Below are 16423 nucleotides of genomic sequence, written 5' to 3' on the forward strand. Positions count from 1 at the left end.
TATGCTCTCTGCACCATGATAAACGGATTCTCCTGTCTGTAGAAGTGAGCGGACGCAAACAGCAGGTCTTCTTGCAAACAACCCTCTCTCATAAAGTCTTTTGGAAACAGTCACCCTTGATACACGGGTTCCTGTGGCTGCATACAAGTCACGAGAGAGCTGAGAAGCTGTAGCACTCCTGTTATGCCTCGCCATAATCAACAAATGGCGATCTTCTCTGGCCGTCGGGGCTCTTGGACGACCTTGTCCAGGCTTTATTTCGATGGATCCGGTATCCTGGAACTGTTTCCATAAGTTACACACGTTGCTGGGCGTTAAATTGAACTCTACAAATCTGGACTTGAGATTGGCCTGCTTCTAGCCTCCCCACAATTCGCCACCTCATTCCATCATCTAAATGTTATTGGTTACTCATTTTTACTGTTACAATTTGAAATTAACCGATTGCTGCAAAATAACACTAAGAAATTCGCAGAGGTGTGCTAGCGAACAAAATGAGTCTTAACTTACGCTCACTTATAAAGCCTGTTTCTCTACTGGCTCCGCCTACACACACGTGTACGATTATGTATTTGACGTACAAGATTTGCATTTTTGTCTAGAAGCAGTGGTTTTACATTCAGTTCAGTTCTTTTCATGAAATTCGATAAAATATGCAAATTCTCTTAATTTATTTCACCAGTGTATATAAAAAGTAAGGCCACTTTAGCCTCCCTTTCCATAAACAACTTTGCGAGACAGCAGAGTTCCACCATGATTCACAAATATAGAAAGCTCAACTTTAATCTCATACGCCTTTGTGGTTCATATACAGTGAAATCCATACAGGACGATTCAGAAATGACAGGAAAAACTTTGGAGGTGATAATACACACCAATACAAACAATTGCAGATGTGCCAACTTTGGGAATCCAGAAATTCTCCCGAGGGGGTACCCCCCCCCCCTCCATATCTAGTCTATATCAGGGGCACTGATATAGACTCGATCAAAAAACATTCACAAAAAAAAATTGTATTTTTTTTTAACCAAAAAAAGAAAAAGTTCCATTCCTCCCCCCAAGGAAGATTCTGCATTGCCCCCAAGCAGAATATAATTCCATGTCAGTCTTTCTATGCAGAATAGAGAGAGAAATCACATCTACATATACTGCTCATAAAGTATGTGTTTCCTTTCGTGGATGCTATCAGTGATTGATAGTCTTGGGTATATTGAACTCTTAAAAGCTTTATATAGCTTAAAGTTTTATATTTTCTTTAAGACATATTTAACTAGAGGAAACAATTTAAAAACTTTAAAATACAAAGCTGGTCAGGAGAAAACTTGTGTTTACTGCACGACTGTTAATGGAGTGCAATAACGATTACACAGGAATTTCGGCAACCAAGGTCATGCCCCTGATAAATTATTGCAGATAAACGCTACATCAACAAAGTCACGTGTTTGCCAGTTGTTTAAATGCAATCACCAAGACAGTTTTTTACGGCTGCTTGATAGAAATGACCATAGCTGTCCTCTGTGGGTGTTTTCCCCTAACAACGACGGCAGTCATTGACGTCACGACAACGTGACAGCTAGCATAAAATCTAATTTTCTGCCGAAATCCGGAGAAATTTCAACAAATAAGGAGAGCGGAAGGATGGATGAAAAATCTGAAGCCTCCCGCCTAAATCTGGAGAGTTGGCAGGTCTGCAATTGTCAAAGAATGCATGGTCTAACATGAAACAAGAAGTTGGTAGCATGTTTTAAAGGTGGTAGCATGTTTTGAAGCAGGCGCTCCGCAAACGTTGAAGCGCCATTCCTATTGAAATTTATCAGGAAAAAAAGAATACCACATGCATGCAAATGTAACCTGAAGAAGAAACCGTATACAAATCTGCGTCGCATTGAATAAAAAACACGGACGCCAGCCCTGTGAAGTTAACAGTTATAACAACTTTCAAGTTGTTTGTACCAGTTTTACAGCAAAATAAAGGAACTTTTCTATACCCTCTTTACTTTTTACATCATTATGAATTAAAATTTAACATGTTCAGAAAGAAGTATGATAAACAGAATAAATTGAGAAGCTATCCATACTCAGATAACACATCCATAATTTTTATATGGGCAGTGTTTTTTTTTCTTTTTCTGGAGATATATGCTTTTATATTGAGTACAGCTATTTGCTTATATTTGACATATTAATTTTTTTTACGGGTAACTTTAATGGCTATAAAAGTCAAATTCAACCTACCTCGTAGGGATATTTGACTTTTATGGCCTGTGTGTTAATATTTGTATATACATTCATATATAAAATCAAAGTTGAATTATATCAATTCAATTCTCCACAGTGAAGAATTATAACAAAATAAGTATCTCTAAAAATAGTTTATATGAAGTATCAAATAACCTTTTTTGGACATTGGAAGCAAAGCAATACGTAGGCTACTTTTTGCAACAGCACAAAATAGATCCGGATCTCTACAAGCTGCTGGTCCAAGCACACGGAACACATAGTGTAACTCTTTTGAAACGAACAACGATGATCCACCAACAGTAGCAGACCTTATCACCTGGAAAAAAAAAATGATTTTAAAAATTCATTTCGAAAAATTACCATGGGCAAACATAACTCTTATCTATTTTTCAAAACATACAGAATGTCCCATCAAGTTTTAGACACACTGATTTCTCATTTGTTTTTGTGTTACAAGATGATTTTCTGCACTCCCTGTCAATAGCATAGGATAATGATATTCACTTTTGTCATTTTTCCTTGTTCCTTGCACAGACGTATAAGTGAGCGATCACTGTAGTTTACCCCTTTATTTGGCAATGTTGCTCTCAAGCAACACAAGTTTCTTTTCTTGTATTTTTCAAGTGAAGGTATTTTTATTTTGAGCTCGTTTTGGTATTGCTTCTAAACAACTCCTAATCTTTTGATTTTTACTTGCGAGTTGTTCATGAAGTTTCTATCATTACCAGCAGAATGGCTCAAAGGTACACATTTCTTATTTCTTGACAAGCCAACAAAGAATGATTTTTGACCTTTGCATTACGGAGTGAAATACCATGTGTGGAGGAGACATATTGCTCTAAATTCTTAAACAATGATAGAAAAGTTTGCACACAAGCAATATATATAAAAATATTTTTCTATTATTCTAATCTGTAACAGATTCCCCGAAGTGTTAAATTCCATATTTTTTCAGATATTGACAATAAATTATTTTTTTGTCTTGTATTCAGGCATTTGGTAGCATTCAGGCTACCTCATTTGCTTAACGAGCACGCAACCCCCTCAAAAATTTTCTCCTCCGGATATTTTGATGCTTCCCAATCACCGGATTAAACATGTGCAAGCATTTCATGATATTTTAGCATTAAGGCATATCTGGGTTAAAAAAATTACAGCAATATAGCTGATAATTTACGTTACCAGTTGGAAGTAATATCTTTAAATGTACATTGCTTTTCAATATTCAATAGTGCTCTGAAATTTTGGCAGTTCATAGACATGGTACAAATGACAGTTTCTTCAGGCTGAAATGAATATCACTGAAGAACTTTCAGAAATCTCCATTCACTAAATCACAAAAAGGGAAGATATTTGACATCGTGGCAAACAATCAAATTTTGCACCCAGGAAAAATATCAACCGCATATGAAAAAACTTGTAGCAGTGAGAGATTGGTACGTAGGCAATGGCTGGCAAAAATATAAATTTTGCTTGAAGACATACAGCGATATCAAAGAAAATGTATTCAGACATTCATAAACTAATCTTTCTATTATGTCATTTATGAGCATGTCATTTGATTGAAAAGATTTGGAAATAAGTGGAATTCTAAAGCTTGTGATGATCACTTTGAAATTTATCTGGGTTCAGAGAGGTCCCTAGTAATTCTTATTCCCCTAATTTCTTTCAGACTCGCAGAAAAATTTTCAGGGGCTACCTTAATATAAAAAAATCCAAACTGGGCGTAAGAAGAAAAAGTTTACAAATCAAACAAATAAGCATACATTAAAAAGAAAAAAAAAAAAAACCTCATGACATTTTGTTGACTGTTTCTGTTGACTAATGCCACTGTTTTCCTCTAATTTCTCAAGAATAGTACACATTTTTTTTTTTCCTTCGCTGTTTTCACACGAACTTGCCCACTTTCCATGTCTACAAAGCTTTTTCTCTTTATCCCCACTTCTATCAATTTCTCTGCAGTGTTCAGCATAGTTTTTGATGATAACTGAATTTCCAACTCCCTTTCTTCTGCTTTTAGTCTTTCATTCTCATGTGGTCGTGGAATGTATCATATCATAAGTTTAGCCACTTATAAGTTTTTTGGTGCCGAAGTCTGTCTTGGTACTTCTGATGCGAGCTGTGAACAGCTTTCAGAAGATTGGCATTGACATCAATATCTTTAGCATTTTGAGAATGTTGTATATAAGATTTTATTTGCTTAATGTCATTGATACTATCAATCAAAAGATTTGATCTATGTTGCAGGAAATGTTTGTTTACACTAAAGCGCCTCTCGCAGTCTGCATTTCCATGTGGGAAAGACTGAATAAGGCTTTGACGAGCACAAGCAAAATTTTGAACTTTGCACTTCCAAGTTTTTCGGATCAAATATAGATCCCCAATACTTATCTAACTTTCGATAACTCACATGTATATCTTCACACTGCAGAGAAATACATTCAACCAAGAGAACAGGGACATCTGAAGAACAAACAACTTGCGGCAGCTTTAAAAAAATTTACTTAATACATAATGGAGAGTTTTCCAGTCAGATAACGGGATGCAAACACGTGATCTAGCACCTAATAGAAATTTTTTGTTGAGAACATTCCACCAGCTCAGCAAGATTGGATTCTATTTCAGCACCAACAACCACATTTTTCCTCCAGTTCTCACTGCTTTCTATTGCTAAATTCTAAAGCTCAGCAATTCTAACATTCTGAATATGTTCAGATTTCAGGAAATGTGCCATAATTTTTTTAACAAGAGCTCCTAGCTCATCATAGAAAATGTGTATGAGGGGCTCCTCTTTTTCAAATAATGTCAGAAAGCCATTTAAAAGTTCTGATGCTTCTTTCAGAAACAAAGCTTTCTTTAAAACACCTTTATCTGAAAGGACTTCCTGGATTTGATGCAGTCGAGATGAGTCTGATCTGGACTCCTTACTTCTGAATCAATACTGAATTATCTCTTTCAATAATTCTGGAATTATTTCCTTTATAATTTCTTTCACTAATGCTGAAATTATTTCTTCTTTCATTAATGCTGGAATTATGTTTCATTAATTACAGAATTATCTTTAATTAATGCTGGAATTATAACTATCATTTATTTAGGAACTGAAATTCCCTTTCATTAAAACTAGAGAGAATTTTTATTTTTCATCAATTCCAAAATTCTTTTGTTAATGCTGTAATTATCATTCATTAAAAATTGAATTTTTCTTTTATTAATTCTGGAATTATCTTTCATTAATTCTAGAATTATCTCATCAATGCTGAAATTATTTTTCATATTTATTGTTTTAAACTCCTATTTGTGCCATAAGAAAATAACTGGGATTGTGCGTGTTTTCCCCGAGTCGCGTGATCTTCCGACAAATGTTGTTGCGGACACCGTTCTCAGCACTGCCAAGGCGAAGACAGCTGACGTCACACTCCCTCCAGCTCGATGGTGCAAACATAGTGCGTCCGCATTTCAGATTCCGAAAACCCGCGTTGTCTCCGATAGGTTAAAAACCCCTAACTTTTTTTAGCTCGAAATTCAATTTTTTTAATCAATCAAAGGCGACGCGAGTTTTCGGAATCTGAAATGCGTAGACACTATTTTCACACCCAATTGCAGGAAACCTTGGCAGAACCGGTTATCTTGATGAATTCAACAAAAAAAAACCAAAACATACACAAAGGTTTTCTACAAGTTACAGTAGCAACGCCGAGGTTGGCGTCACAGCATGATTCAAATGACGTCATCGAAAGCAAAAGTTAAAGAGGGAAATTTTGGAGAACCTCGATTGGCGCAGAAGCGCCAAATTTTCTCAGAAAATCAAGGTTATGGCACAGTATGTAGCAGGAAATTGCTAATGGTGCAATTGGCACAGCAATCCCATCCCTGCACCTTTAATTCACCACCAGCCGTAACATCAACTGACCAGTCACAAAACAATAGCGTAGGCCAAGCTACTGGGGGGGGGGGGGGGGTGTGTAAATACAACCAGAAAGTTCAGAAAAATTTTTAATTTGTTCCAATAATATTTCTCCTGAAGATGGCAACCACTAGCATAGGAGAAACATTGAGATCAAACTCAAACGAACAATGGCCTATAATTTTCTTCCCTAAGAACTCTAATGTATAACCCTACGTATTTTGTACAATTAGAAAAGAGGTTCATCGTTTCGTTCTATGTTGCCATCTAGAGGCTAATTTCATTACAAGCTGTTGCTGAGTTAGGAGGCTATCTAGTGCATAGTCCCGTTCAGCCCAAAAGGAAAACAGTGTTCTTAGGAAAGAAAATGTTGGTCCCCTGTAGTTTAATGGTACAACACGCGCCCAGAAAATGAGAGGTTGGTGATTTGATTCCCCCACAGATAAATGTGACTTCTTTCCAATTATCTTTGCTTGGTATCCAGTTATCAGTATTTCATACAACTAACAAAGAGGTTCACCTTTTCGTTCAATGGCCTTCAAGCCTGAAAAGCAAATTGATGTCTCATCAGAAATTGATGTGTTAACGTCTCATAAATCCATATGACTTACGACACTTTCACAAATAATCTCTCAATTTACTAACTTAACAGAACAAGTTGAACTTCTGGGGTATGATACGTCATATATTCACAAAAGTTCAACAGGATCAACTTGAATCATACTATGCACCAACATGCATGATACATAATGGTTATATCTTCAGTCATTGCTCACAAGAACTATTCCCCCCCCCCCCCCCCGTCTGAGAATTTCTATTAGGACCTTGTGCTGTATCTGTAGCTTTTAACACCCTTTCCAAAAGACAATATTATGGGGAAAACACTTGAACATTTCAAAAATTATTTGTTCTAAAAAAAAACGCATGAGGAAGTTTCATTTCGACAAGAATTTTTCATACCTTTTCCATGGCTTGAGCTAAAGTCAAAGAATCTTCTAATATGTGTCTAAATAGCAATGTTACTAATGATGTAAAGCCAACAAAAGAATACTGTTGACTCAATTTCAACAACATTTTTGGTCCATTCATACTCATGAATGTTACTGCATGTGAATGTTTTCTAGTCAGGCGCAGACACAACCTCAGAATGGCATGAAGTGTATCTGGATCAACAGGAAGACCCAAAAGAGATGTGCAAATCCTGAAATTTAAATTCACAAATATTTAATTCACTCCATTTCTCATGCATGTTTTTTTTTTTTAAGATTGAAGCATAACAGGAAAAAAAATTATTAAATCACTTCTTGTGAACTTCCTATAAAAAATTAATTCTCAGTCCATAATACAAAAGATAATCACCACTTCGAAAGAAAAGATTAATAGACAACAATTACATTTTACCAAATGACTAAAATATAACACATCCCTCTTTTAAAAAATTAGAAAGGGTAATACAAACATGGCTAGCATTCCATAAGCAAGGTTATGCCAAATTTGGCAATTTCCAATTCTCGGTATCATGAGATGAATCTCGTGTATAAGTGTACATGCCATATCCTCCATGTTTGAGTGTAGATTTCCCCTGTACCTGAGAGTAATATCGTTTGATGAGCCATGCCTATAAATGCATAATTTGCATTATAATACCCCCACTTATTTTCGTGAACACGATGAGCGATTAATAAATTATGGTTTGCATTTAGATTACTATTCCCGAGAATGAATCGTCATCCATTAAATCTATGTCTGGCCACGTGACAAGCTGGCATTCGATGCGGACCTTAAAGAAAAGAAACAAGGGCTAACAATCATCAGTCAGTGGTAAATTGAATATTTCACACTCTGACTAAAGCTATTCTTGGTAACACTCGTGACAACTTGTAATCACCATCATTGGTTGTATTCTGACCTAGGAACATGGATAATGTTCAAGAAACATAATTCATCCGGAAATCGCAAACAATCATGGATTATTTTATTCATCAATTTTAGTACGTGTTTGAGTAAAAAAGAAATAAGTCTACACATTTATTGAAGTTACTCCAATATGTACTCACTTGGCAACAGTGTATTTGTATCAATAGATTTCCCCATTAAAATACTCAGATCATGAAGTAATATACAGATTTAAGCTTCAATTTTGGAGAAAGCTATAAAATATTGTCAAAAATATTTTGACACTCTTTAGTTACCTATAAATCTACTATACTACTATCTAATCTAAATCTTAAGAGGTATTCCATAGAACTAGGTGTACGTCTGACCACATTTTTATCATCAGTTTTTTGTTCGCCAAACATCTTCAACATTGGGAAGAAGAATTCTGGAACTGATGATGAATGTATTGGCAAAGGAATTCACTGACCCAATTACATTTGGATTTTGGGTTCCTATTCTGGCACACCCAATTCCCAGGGCCATAACTAAATGCTTGGTCAGCCAGTGCAAACCCACATTTGGGTGCCCCCTTGTAATGTTGAAGGTTGGAATTTGCATTCTCTCTGACCTAGTGGGCTGACAATGTGATCGCTTTTTAAAACCATGCTGGCAGCACATTTTGGGCAAGAAACTAATTTATTTTACAGGTATCGTGCCGACTTCTGTCAAAATGTTTTTTTTCATCTGACTGAATGATGCTCATTCATAAAAATATTGAAAAAGGACAGGGTGCATGATGACATGCAAGGTTTGAGCATATATTCTGAATAAATTTCAATGATGAACAATGATGATGCAACAACATACTTCGTCAGCCGTGATAACCTATCATTTTGGCAACCCCATGTAATGTTGAAGAATAGAGCAGTGTTTCCTAAAGTGTGCAAAATCGTCCTCTGGTGGGAGGCGATAGAAGCTACAGACTTAACATAGAATCGTATGGGCTTGGTTGAGTTAGTGGTGATGAGAGAAAAGAATTCCTGAAATAGGGAGCGGTGAAAGAAAATGTTTGGGGAACTATGGGTTAGAGGATGAAATTTGCATTCTCTGGTTCGGCACACCAGATCCACCTATTCCCCCCCCCCATAGTTGTGGCCCAGATGATGAACACCATAACGAGACCTAACAATGGTGATAATGTGCTGGTGACAAAAAAAAATGAAAAAGACAAAATAGATAAGGATAACTTGTAAAATCATAGTCACAAATGAAAAATTTTGGAACAGCCAAAGCAGGAATGTTGTAAATTTGGAGCAACCCTGCTCACTGAATCTTAGCCATTAACATATTAAATTCTACAAGCCTTTATTATACTTTTGTTCTTTAAAAATACACTGCTCAAAACAATTAGGAGAGCACATGGTTTTAACAAAATTACGCAAAGATGTATACCGATAAGTAACATAAAATGAATCATCCATAATTTAAAGCCTAGCAGGAAACGGAAGAAGAAAACTTCATATGCAAATCAAAGTTCATGACGTCAAAAACCAGAAAAAGGAGATAAGGGCAGAAATCGGGATGTTGCAGAAACGTCTGTTTTACTGCCGTAACTGTGAAATTCGATTGCGCAGTATTTTTTTTTGAGACAAGGTGACTTGAGGATGTCTCAACAACGTGATTTACCGGAATCCATGGCATGGCGTGTTATAGGCAGACTGGAATCCGGGCAAACACAACGTAGTGTCGCGGACGCTGTTGGAGTCGCCAGAAGTGTTGTTGCAAGGCTGTGGAATCGATTCCAAGAAACAGGAAATGTTAGACGTCGACCAGGGCAAGGTCGGCCACGCACCACTACAGCAACTGATGACCGGTATATACGCTTAACAGCCCGTCGAAACAGAACATAGAATGCTACGCAGCTGCAAAGACGGTTGCTCTTGGCAACAGGACGAAGGGTGTCCAGCCAAACAGTACGTAATCGGCTTCATGAGGGAGGGCTCTATGCACGTAGGCCAATGGTCTGCATTCCGTTGACCCCACGCCACCGTGCGGCCCGAAGAAGATGGGCTGCTGAACATCGAGATTGGGAGCAACATGATTGGAGCCAAGTGCTATTTACAGACGAGTCCCGATTCAGTCTGGAGTGTGACACCCGACGTGTTCTGGTATGGAGGGACAGGGGCACTCGAAATAACCCAGCATTCGTTCGTGAAAGGTCACAATACAGACGAGCTGGTTGGATGGTATGGGGTGGAATCAGCATAGGCGGACGTACGGACCTGCATATCATTCGGAATGGCACTTTGATGGCCCGAAGGTATGCAAACGAGATACTGCGACCTCATGTCATCCCTTACGCTGGAGCCATTGGAGATTCCTTTGTTTTCCAGGATGATAATGCCCAACCGCATAGAGCTCGTCTGGTGCAGAACATGCTTGAAGCTGAAACAATACAGCGTATGGAATGGCCAGCGTGCTCTCCTGACCTGAATTCAATCGAGCATGTTTGTGACATGCTCGGACGACGTATTGCTGGGCGACCAAGGCCGCCTGTTACTGTCCAAGACTTGCAGATTGCACTTCTTGAGGAGTGGAACAGTATTCCCCAAAGTCTGATCGATAATTTCATCGCATCCATGGCAAACAGGTGTGCAGCAGTCTTAGCTGTTCGAGGAGACCACACGCCCTATTAAAACTCATGCATCATGTCTAAACAGTACTTTTTTTTATCGTTTACATGTAACCAAATTGTTGCCCTAAATCATCTTTTTATGTTTTTTCCATATTTTCAAAGAATTAAAGCTTAATTCCAAATTTTTTAACGTCTTTTTTCTGTATTGCGCATTGATACGCGTGTACTATCCATTGTATGCCAATACGTGGCTGTCTCGCACGGTTTTCTTCACTTTTTTGCTTGCTCCCCTAATTGTTTCGAGCAGTGTAATAAGAATCTTCCCCATATTCTAAGTGAACTTTTCCTTTACTGAAACTAAAACTATATTTAATTTATAAAATCACTCGGTGAAACTCGTGTTTGATTTATAAAATCAAGCGAGAATTAGGAGGGACAGAATATTTCATCACATATTATGTTGTAAGTAGAGCCTGAATTGTATGCTTTTAAAAAAAGCAAAGTAGGCACTAAAAACAGATAAATTTTGCTTAAATATGTCAAGATATGCAACAAAACAATATATATGAAAAATTATAATAAATCTATCTAATAATGCTAAAGTTTAGCACAAGAAAATAGAAAATGAATGCAAAAATTAAAAATACACCGGTAATTACGGAAAAAAAGAAAATTATGGAAATGCATTTAAAAATAACAAAATAGACATGAAATAAAAATAGGCCTTTAGAGTTCATCAATATGCCCCAAAAGCATTATGCCTATTATATGTATATTTTCCAATAGATGTGAAATGAAAAAAATATGTATTTAAAAATGCCAAAAAAAAGCTTCCCTAAAAATGATAAAATGCATAAAAAGAAAAAATATGCATAAAAAGAAAAAATATGCATATAAAGATAAATAAGCATAAAAATTTATATTAATAGCAATGAAGTATGACCTAACCCTTGAGAAAAAAGGAAAATATGCAGTGAAACTAAAAAAAATACAAAAAAAATTAAGACAAAATATTTTCCTGAAAAAAATTGAGAAATTTGAAGACTGGAAAAATGAAAATTTTGTGAACATTAGTACTATGCCGTTAATTAAAAAAAAAAGCTAAAAATATGCACATATTCCAAAATTCTGGTGACTTTATGCATTTATATGCACTAACTATAAAAAGCGATAAAATATGCATTTGCATATGATCTTATGCATTTGCATATAATCCGGGTTCTAGTTGTGGATCTACTCATCCACACTCATACACTGAAGAGCCAAAAAAACTGGTACACATGCCTAATATCGTGTAGGCCCCCCGCGAGCACGCAGAAGTGCCGCAACACGACGTGGCATGGACTCGACTAATGTCTGAAGTAGTGCTGGAGGTAATTGACACCATGAATCCTGCAGGGCTGTCCATAAATCCATAGGAGTAAGAGGGGGTGGAGATCTCTTCTGAACAGCACGTTGCAAGAAATCCCAGATATGTTCAATAATGCTCATGTCTGGGGATTTAGGTGGCCAGCGGAAGTGTCTAAAGTCAGAAGAGTGTTCCTGGAGCCACTTTGTAGCAATTCTGGACGTGTGGGGTGTCGCATTGTCCTGCTGAAATTGTCCATCGGAATGCACAATGGACATGAATGGGTGCAGGTGATCAGACCGGATGCTTACGTACCGGTCAGACTCGTATCTAGACGTATCAGGGGTCCCATATCACGCCAACTGCACACACCCCATACCATCACAGAGCCTCCACGAGCTTGAACAGTCCCCTGTTGATATGTAGGGTCCATGGATTTATGAGGTTGTCTCCATACCCGTACACGTCCATCAGCTCGAAGCAATTGGAACCGAAACTCGTCAGACCAGGCAACGTGTTTCCAGTCCTCAACAGTCCAATGTCGGTGTTGTCTGGCCCAGGCGAGGCGTAAAGCCTTGTGTCGTGCAGTCATCAAGGGTACGCGAGTGGGCCTTCACCATCAGTGGAAATGATTTTATGTTTAATGAATTTTTAATCCTTAGAATTTCCTACGAATGCCAAGAATCCTCTCCCATATTTTCGGCTTACATAATTCATAATTTATCTCCTCTTTAACTTCGATTAAAATATCATATAATCGATATTTACAACTTAGAGGAGAAATAGAGAAATCTTATATTTCTTCTCGATGACTTACATAAGTTTATATGTTGTGTATTCTTTTTTCTGCTCTTGGGTAGGTGAAAGTGAATAAATTTATATTCTTTAAAAAAAATATATAACGTGGCTCTGTATTCGTAAGTTCTACCTGATCATCTTCATTCATTGTTACGAAAGCTATGAGCTTTAAAAAAAGCACTTCTCTAAAAATGCCAGATGAATAAAAAATTATGACTATTATTCTCCCGTGCGTTGTGCGCCTCTCTCTCTCCCTGGATTTGAGTAGACTGAAGCACGCATGCGTTAACTGGGCTCACCTCCGTAAAAATTATTCAATGAGCGTCTACTTACCACTTATCGTGTGGACACTTTCAAGAAGAATACACTTTCAACTAAAGCACTTGTCTCGTGTAAACGGGCCTAAAGTCTTAGTGAGGCTATTTCTTTGGTACATTTGTTTGCATGCTTCTAGTAACAGTTTGAAAGTAATTTGCATAAAAGATACCAAGTAGCACTGCATCTTCCAGAGCGTTTTCAGAAGTATCATACACTTGAAGTTAATTAGTATTTTAAAATAAACTTGAATATAGGTGAGGATAAATATATACATTTACAGTGTTTGAATTTAATGCAAATACATTAGCATTATGTTGAAACACATACTATTTTCTTTAAAAGATTAGAACTGTAATATACTTTTGTGTTTTATTTATTTATTTATACAATATTAGTGGCCATGAGGCCTATACAAGAGGATGCGATAGAAAATGACAAAGATACTGTTTGATATTAGACAAAAAACTAGTGATAGTGGGAGATTCGACAATCGAGCTTGGGAGTTTGTTCCATTCATCAATGGTATGAGGAAAGAAGCTGTATTTAAAGCAGTCAGTAGAAGCAAAAATAGGTTTTATTTTAAGAGAATAATTGAGTCTTTGAGAGATTTTGGTTTGGCTAAGATATCAGAAGTATCTATGTTGAATTGACCATGGAAAATTTTATATAACGATGTCAGGGGTGGGAAGTGAGTAAGTCCATTTCGGAGCAGCTTTGGAGCAGCAAAATTCAGGATTCGGAGCAGTTTTGGAGCAGCAAAATATGGGATTCGGAGCAGATATTTATAAATTGGAGCAGTGAAATTAACAAGAATATTTTCGTTGACCCTCAACCCTTTTCAAAATAAAACTGCAGCATGTCTTTTGTTATCAAACATCTTTTAGTCAGCTTCATTTTTGTTTTTAGTGTTTTAGGCTTTTGACACCTTGTTTGAAAGAGCGGCTGTCATAAAATTTTTTGCACCTGTCTATTTAAGATGATTTTTGCTTACTGACAACACTATTTGCTGCCTTGAACAGCAGCACTTCAAATGAGCTTAAAAAATTTTATAAGTTTTTAATTTTTTTATACTTGGAAAGAAATTGTTGCAAAATGGGAGAGAATTTCGGAAGAATCAACTCGATGTTTGGCAATGCAGCACTCATTATCTGGCGAGATTGGCGATTTAATGCTCGTTATTTGGCGATATTGACGATTTAACGCTTGTTATTCTGCAACATTGGCGATTTAACGCTCGTTATTCGGCAAAGTTTCTAAACTAACATTCGTAATTCAGCGGACATGCGCTTTTTACTCCCAGAATGAATTTTTTTTCACAAAACATCGGGATTTAACACAATGACAATCGACTACAGTAATTTCTGCTGCTTCCAGTGACGACTTTTTTTTTTTCTAACGGAAACACTCGAATTTGCACTTTAAAGCTGAAAGACATTGCAAACCATCTTCAGTTCCACGATCACGGACAATAGCCGGATTTCGCGATGGAAAGCCCGATCAGGGGCCAATAGTTTAAGTATAGTGGAATAAAACACGCTCTTCTTGTAAAAAACGTTTCGTGGCTAGCAGGAACAAAAATGTTTTGGCGCCCTTTCCGAAATTCCGGGCATACTGAAGCAAAATTCGCTATTTGGCACAGAAAAATGTGAAAATACGCTATTGGAGCAGGATGGGCAAGATATTAGTTTTGGCGCAGAGTTCCCACCCCTGCGATGTTAATCGAGAAATGAGATGATGAGTAGAGAGAGGGAGGAAATGAAGTTTGTTTTTCAGTTCGGAAACAAAAGTTGACGAGCATTCATCAGCAAATCAGGTGGATCTATTTTGGATCGATTCGAGTTTGTCTACATTACTGGTATAGGGGGTCCCAGATTTCAGCGCCGTAGGAAAGATCGGGGAAAATATAAGTTTGGTAACAGAGAAGTGTGATATTCTGAGTGGAGTGTTTAAGGTTACGGTGGAGGAAGAAAAGTTTGTTAAGACACTTCTGGTAACCGTAGTCAACTCGTTTGTTCCAACGTAGGTTGGCTGAGATTATTACACTGAGGTATTTGATTTGAGAAACTTGGGATAACATTAAATTATTGATGGAGTAAGAGTATTCAAGAGAAAGTAATTTACGGGTAACTTTTCATGTGAACCATTTTTGAGATATTGATTGATATTTGCCATAAAGAACACCAGTCCGTGATGGAAGCCAGGTTATGTCGAAGTTCTTGATCAGATTGATGGTGAATGATACCGTAAATTACACAGTCATCAGCAAATAATCTGATGGTGCAGTTGAGAAATTCTGGAAAATCATTGATGTAAATTAAGAAAAGTTATGGGGAGAGGACCGATCCTTGAGGGGTCCCAGACTTCACGGGGGAGGATGGGGAGTTATGATCATTAAAATGGACAAACTGTTTACAATGTTTTAGGAAAGCCTTCACCCAATTAAGTAATTGTACGTTAAGGCCAAGGCATGAGAGTTAAACATTATTGAAGAATATTTTGACACCATGTTCTATTATGTATATATAGCAAACATTCATATAAATGTATGAAGCAAATATTTTTTTACTAATTACAAGTTTTAGCAAGAAAACTAAGTTTCTATATCAATCCCTCCTTTTGAAATGAAGAAAATCATATTGTCTGAGCAATGCTGCCTGAAAATAAATTACAGTTCAGGGGGTTAAGATATTCAAAACACCTTTGACTATCATAAATACACCATTTTGCTGCCAGTTTTTAAGCAACACCTTTAGTAGCACAGAAATAACTGTCACATGTGACCGTATGTCCTTGTTTTGAACATTGTTCCAAAATTCATTATTGCAATTACTATTTTGATCTCAGCAGAAAATAGTTCAAGAGAGAAGGGGGGGGGAAGGAAAAGAAACTGACGGAAGGCATTTGCATTTAAAAAAAAAAAAAAAAAAAAAAATCAAGCAATTACAAGCAATTGAAAATGATTAATTTTCCTCAAGAAAACAGCAACGATTTTTCAAGGAGTGTACTAGAATCCTGAAAATAACTTTTTTCTCACAAAACTTTATTTAACAGTTCACATTTGATAGAATAAACATTATAAAGAAATCAAATCGACAGCCCTTCTGGATATTATGATGAAGTGATCTTCAAAAAAAAAGTTATCTTTCTACCGAAAATTAAACCTATGACCTCTTGGACACCAAATAAGAGGTCCTGGTTAAATCTTGGTCAAAAAAAAAAAATCAAACATTGCAAATTTCACACTGGTGCATCATACACAATATTCACCACTTCATTAGATGAGCATAACCTAGTTAAT

General features: G+C 36.8%; 1 protein-coding gene across 9 annotated transcripts in view; it reads right to left on the reverse strand.

Moving 5' to 3' along the window:
• Positions 1–16423, reverse strand: part of HUWE1 (HECT, UBA and WWE domain containing E3 ubiquitin protein ligase 1) — a 564154-nt gene that overhangs the window by 288865 nt on the left and 258866 nt on the right. For all 9 annotated transcript variants that reach the window (XM_089233267.1, XM_089233272.1, XM_089233273.1 and 6 more), the window contains exons 42-43: positions 7109–7349; positions 2395–2557 (exon numbers count right to left, since the gene is read on the reverse strand). In XM_089233267.1, the coding sequence (XP_089089393.1) occupies positions 2395–2557; positions 7109–7349 (404 nt within the window). The remainder of the gene's footprint in view (positions 1–2394; positions 2558–7108; positions 7350–16423) is intronic.

The sequence above is a fragment of the Pholcus phalangioides genome, unplaced genomic scaffold (genome assembly GCF_987345545.1).
Source record: "Pholcus phalangioides strain wild (caught in Gottingen) unplaced genomic scaffold, Ppha-v1.0 ptg000007l_1, whole genome shotgun sequence".
NCBI lineage: Eukaryota > Metazoa > Arthropoda > Arachnida > Araneae > Pholcidae > Pholcus > Pholcus phalangioides.